General features: G+C 38.8%; 1 protein-coding gene across 1 annotated transcript in view; it reads right to left on the bottom strand.

Moving 5' to 3' along the window:
* Positions 1 to 4,838: 4,838 nt before the first annotated feature.
* Positions 4,839 to 5,476, bottom strand: part of LOC108572196 (EF-hand calcium-binding domain-containing protein 1-like) — a 1,694-nt gene continuing 1,056 nt past the window's right edge. The window contains exons 3-5 of the mRNA XM_017934395.1: positions 5,332 to 5,412; positions 5,142 to 5,252; positions 4,839 to 5,027 (exon numbers count right to left, since the gene is read on the bottom strand). Coding sequence (XP_017789884.1) covers positions 4,839 to 5,027; positions 5,142 to 5,252; positions 5,332 to 5,412 — 381 coding nt within the window. The remainder of the gene's footprint in view (positions 5,028 to 5,141; positions 5,253 to 5,331; positions 5,413 to 5,476) is intronic.

Here is a 5,476-nt window from a genome sequence, read left to right as displayed (position 1 = left end):
CAAGATCTGACGATTTTTACAAGCTTGGTACGATGAATTTTAAGTTTACTTCGAGAATTTATTAAATTTCGGAAAATTATATTTTCAAAAATTCAAAAATTTGAGCTAATCGTTGAGAAACATGCGCAGAACAGTGCAAAAATTTTTCTGATTAAATATATTATTTTGTTGAGAAAATTAAGTGTGTTTAAATCTTCAAGAATCTTTAAAAAATGATCATTTTAACGAAACTTCATTATTTGGTAAATCATTTTCTCCAAGAATGATTGCACAAATCCTGATTAATATCTTCAAAGTACCCCAAGCTGTCCATGTAACTGGATTCATATCAGATTCAGTCGCACGCAAGTTGCACGGTTCGAAGGCCACGGGGTCACGTGTCGCGCCAACAAGAAGCAGGACATTTTTATTCCTCCACCCTCACCTTTCACCTTTTCTGAAACTCTCTCCCCTCGGCATATGTGCACGCGTGAATGCGATCTACGCATTGGATTTCACGTGAATCGTGACCCCTCCACGAATTTACCAGGCTGGATTTATCGCTGGAGAAAAAGAGGCTCGCAGGTTATTCTCGTAATCCTTTGCCCGTGGTCCACGATGCCGGCCCCTTTGATGCGTGGGCGTGGGCCGCGCAAATCGAATCGGTCGCCGTCTCATCACGTTCCGTCCAAATCACAGCTATTCCGCGTAACCGAGTCTGATTATAATTTATACCGTTTTTTTATTCGCCCGGCTTCCGTCGTCTGATCACCGCTCCCGACCATCCGGACACCACCCCTTTTAAATGATTGCACGGTAATGCGTTGGATTAAAACGAAATCGCCTTCTATACGAAGCGACAGAGACTGTGATAATTTTTGCAATTTCGCTGAAAGTTAGTTTTTTCAACGATACGACGCTTTTCAGACGTTAACTTTGTAGCTTTTCAACGGGGTCAATGTTTCCGAGTGCTTCAACATCTGTGAAACTTTTAGCGCAGAGGTGAAAAGCTGAAGGATGTAAAGATACTTTTTTGACGAATGAAAGAAAAATAATTTCATTCCAATGGGAATAATGATGATGATAATATTGATAAACGAATGATAACATGAAGAGCAAGAAATTCAGTTGCCATATAAAAAATTGAACCAAAATTTCTATTATAATATTCAATGTGTTGAATAAAAGAAAATTGAATTCCTAATAAAATAGTCAAAATTAATTTTTTCTTGAAGCTTATAAAACTGTTACTTAATAAATTATAATACAGTCAATCCTGATGAAATAAATGAAAAATTGAACCAAAAATTCTGTCCTTAATAGACAACGATGCTCTCTTATATTCAATGTATGTACATATTGAATAAAAGAAAAATGAATTCCTAATAAAACAGTCAAGATTTATATTTTCCTTACAGTCAATCCTGACGAAATGAAAATAAAGTTAGATAAATATTACTCTAGCTTTTCGATGTTATCTATGCACGATAAGGTGTTTAATTGAACGTGCAACGAAAAATTGAACAGATCAGTTTGTTACATTCTATCCAGCATGCTCCGCAAGTTTCGTAATGTGTATACACGTTTAATTCTTGTAACGTACACGGTGTCTTACGAATAGCAGGAACGTGTGCAATGAATCGTGCAGCGCGTGCAGCTCGTGGAAAGGATATTCCATAGAAATCTGGGTTATTCCGCGCATCCGACGTTGATTATAATTTATTCCGGTCCCCAGCAGAAACACTTCCGTCGTCGGCGAAATAGTCCCTATCTTCGAGATCGTGCCACGATATATCACAAGTCGTGATTTCACCGCGCGCAGGATGTAGATCTCTGTTAATGTTTACCCGTGCACCGTATATCTCCTCCAAACTGAGATTAATATTGTTTGAAACACACAAGAGACATCGTTTTGCTTCTGTAATAACCCCAGACGAAAAATGTCATCTTCGTAAGATTTTAATTAATTCGAAAACAGTATTTTTTTTAGATTTTGAAATTATTTACTCGAGAGAATTTGGATTTTTATATAGAGACTGTAATCGATTACACACACCGGTCTCTATTAATACGAAATACAATAGCGAAGTTTCGTGGTAGAGTTACCTCCAAGCAACTTTCTAAAGAAAGGCTTTTCACATAATGGATGCGATACCGCAAGGGAACATCTCGAATTCTGGTAAATACTTTGTGAAGGGTTAAAGTTCGTAGACATGGTACAAAAGTTACTTTACAGGAAATTGGTATCAGAAATTGTGTATTAATGTGAAAGTTAATTGAAGCATAATTCAATTGTTGTCTTTTCGAAAACTAACGAAAAAAGGGTTAAGAAAATATTTTTAGATTTCTTAAAAAATAAAGAGTAAAATACTTTATTCGAAGTATTTGAGACACTATCACTGAGCAAAAGTGTCTTTCCTCTATGGAAGGGTTAATTTACCCCCTTTTGCACCAAATCGTACAAAAATCCACCTATCTAACACATACCTATAATTACATTAAACACCATTACTATGTCACAAAGCTATTTATTAATGAATGAAAATATAATGAGAGGACATCAACCCATGAAATTTCAGAAAAATTGGAGGAAAAGAAGAAACATGGTGCAAGTACCAGCATCCTCATAACTTAAGTCTGTATCGTCGGACCTGCCTCTTCCTTGCACCGATCCGTCAAACTCTCAAAATCCTTCGTTCATTCAACGCTACCTAATACCTAATTTCAGCAAATTACGGGAGCAACCTCCTCCTTGCAGCGGAGTCTCCAATTATTCCCAAGAGCTGGAGAATAATTTGGAAAAAAGGGGGGCAAGAGACGTGCACATGGCTGGTTTCCGCGTGCACGACCTACGAATTTACGAACATCCTGAACCACCACCGCTATCTTCCCTCTCCCCCATCGACATGTAGCGCATCCAGGCCGACACAAATACGAACATTTCGCTGTCGACACGCCGCGGGCATGTTTTCTCAGCTGGTGCCCTAACTCTCGATCTCGAACGATCCCTGCAAACCCTCCCTACCTCGCCTTCGTCTACCGCACAGCACAGATCCTGGTGGATCCTTTCAAGACACGGTCGGCTACCCACAAAGGATCTGCCCTTTCATACGCACGTTATTATACTCTTTACAGAATATCGTTCCACCTTCTCCCCTTTTGGGAAGGAAGAAGACGAAGAAGAAAAGAGAAGGACTTTTTCTCCCTCTCTATCTCTGTCTTTTGGTACGGTGACGTGCGTGTTGGTGTTTTACACGTGTATACATATAAGACGCCCACGCATTATGAACGGAGGGTTTTAAGGGCAGGGTGGACGTTTCGACGAAAGACTCGAGATTTTCTCGTTTAATTTGTTGTTATAGCTGCTTGAGACGCGCGGATCCAGCCATTCCCTTCGACCTACGATCCTCAAACATTCATTATGTTTTTCTGTAACACATCCAACGACGCGACTGGAATTGCGGCTTTGCGCCACCCTGTTTGCTCTGCACTCGCGGATCAAAGGTTCGTATTTCGCCGCGTTCACCAGCCGGCTCTAACCGTCTTTATTAATCGAGGGAAAATTGGAACGGATTAGGGAGGTGGGTTTGTGTGCGGTGGATGGTGCTGTGAGGTCTGGCTCATGTTTGAGAATGGAGGTTGAATGTAATGGGTAATTAATGTTGTGGTAGTCCTCGTGTGATGTTTATATTGTGACTTAAATGTAAGGAATTGTATATTGAGTCAATTATGAAATAAATGAAATTGTGCACAAAAATTGAAATTTTTGAAGATTACTATCCTTGCCATCATCAATTTTTAAGCAATTTTACTATGGTATTAAAAAATTTTCTATTTTGAGGATTAGAATTTTCGTCCTCGTAAATTTTAATAATTTTTACCGCGTTGAGTACACATTGGTACATTGAATTGTTTATTAAAATAGGAAGAGACAATTAGGAAAAGGATGAATTAGACACAAAAAGTTTTTAATTTTGAAGATCAGAAATTTGTCCTCATAAATTTACATAATTTTTGTCCCCACAAATTTAAATAACTTTTACTCTGTTGGGTACACATTGGTGTATTGCATTGTTTATTAAAATAGGAAGTGTCAATTATGGAACAGATGAACTACACCCAAAAATTTGTAATTTTGAAGATCAGAACTTTTGTCCTCGTGAATTTGTCGACTAACTTTAACCACATTGAGTGCACATTGGTGCCTTGCATTGAAGGAGTGAATTCTACAATTTTTCATTTTCACAAGTTTATTAAGTAATTTTTAAAATGTTAAATACACATCGATAGAATATTTCCTAATTTGAACGAACCGGAACAGAAAATATTTGACACTTCTAAACCGTTGAAACATTCAAGAGCACCCTTCCCAAGTGGCAAAGGCTTGGTACTAACGACCTCCTCGACATCTTTTCATCTGAAGAACGACGAAAACGACGAAGAATGCAACTCGAGCGAACAGAAATTGCACTCACGAAACTCAATTGAGCAATTGATCGCATCCTATCGACGGTTGCGTCACGGATTGCATCTGATCCGATTAGGATGCGGTATTATCGCGGTCCATTAGCGATTGTTTGTAAGAAAGAGCAAGTCAATCTTCGACGTTCGGCGAATCGTAAGGAATGCAGGCTCAGGCAAACTCGAAAACTTAGTGAACCGTTTACGAACATAGGCGGATCTCTTCTGTCTGATTTGGCACATTTACCTCTCCTATTGGCTCTGACAAAGCGTGCTGTTAGTTTTTCTCAAAGAGCGCTGCACTTGGGAAAATCACACGACGAATGAAAAAAAAAACAGAGAAACGACGTATCTCCTTTGCAAAGAAATTGTTCTTCGAGAAAAATGATCCTGAATTATCAGTATCTTCCTAAGTGATCTGTGAAAGTGCTGAAAAATGCGTGACGAGCTTCTCTGGAGGGAAACACTGGTCCCATGCATTCTAGAAGAAGCTGATTTCGTTCCTTTACAGCAGTTTTGAAATCTTCCTCTGAAATTGTACCGTCACGATCGAGGTCCAACTTCTTCATCAATAGATCTATCAAATCCTGTGGAACGATACACGTGAGTGCAAGAAGAATGGAAAGAAACATTCCAAGATTGAATATACTAAAATCATCGATGGAATGCAACTGTTCAATGGAATGTGCACTTTTCAACACCTTTACAGCTTCATCAGGATTCTCGTTGTTCTGTAGTTTAATCAAACACCCACGCATTATGGGAAATATGTGCTCCTTCTTCAACTTTTGAGTCCTCATATTGTCGTACACCTACGTGTTGAATCATAAAAATTCAAAATTCGCGATTTTGCAGATCAGAAAATCAGAAAAGCTGACTGAGGATAGTTACTTTGTAAGCAAAGTTGATCTTCTCGTCCAAATTTCCACGGAAGATGACCGAAAGACCCTCGATCCATTGATCGAAATGTATCTGAAATTTATTCGGTAATGTGAGTGTGATAGAACGTCTTCGAGTGTGTTTAGACTGGAGAGAT

The sequence above is a fragment of the Habropoda laboriosa genome, unplaced genomic scaffold (genome assembly GCF_001263275.1).
Source record: "Habropoda laboriosa isolate 0110345459 unplaced genomic scaffold, ASM126327v1 scaffold107, whole genome shotgun sequence".
In the NCBI taxonomy this organism is placed as follows: domain Eukaryota; kingdom Metazoa; phylum Arthropoda; class Insecta; order Hymenoptera; family Apidae; genus Habropoda; species Habropoda laboriosa.
This window is presented reverse-complemented; position numbering and strand designations above follow the sequence as displayed.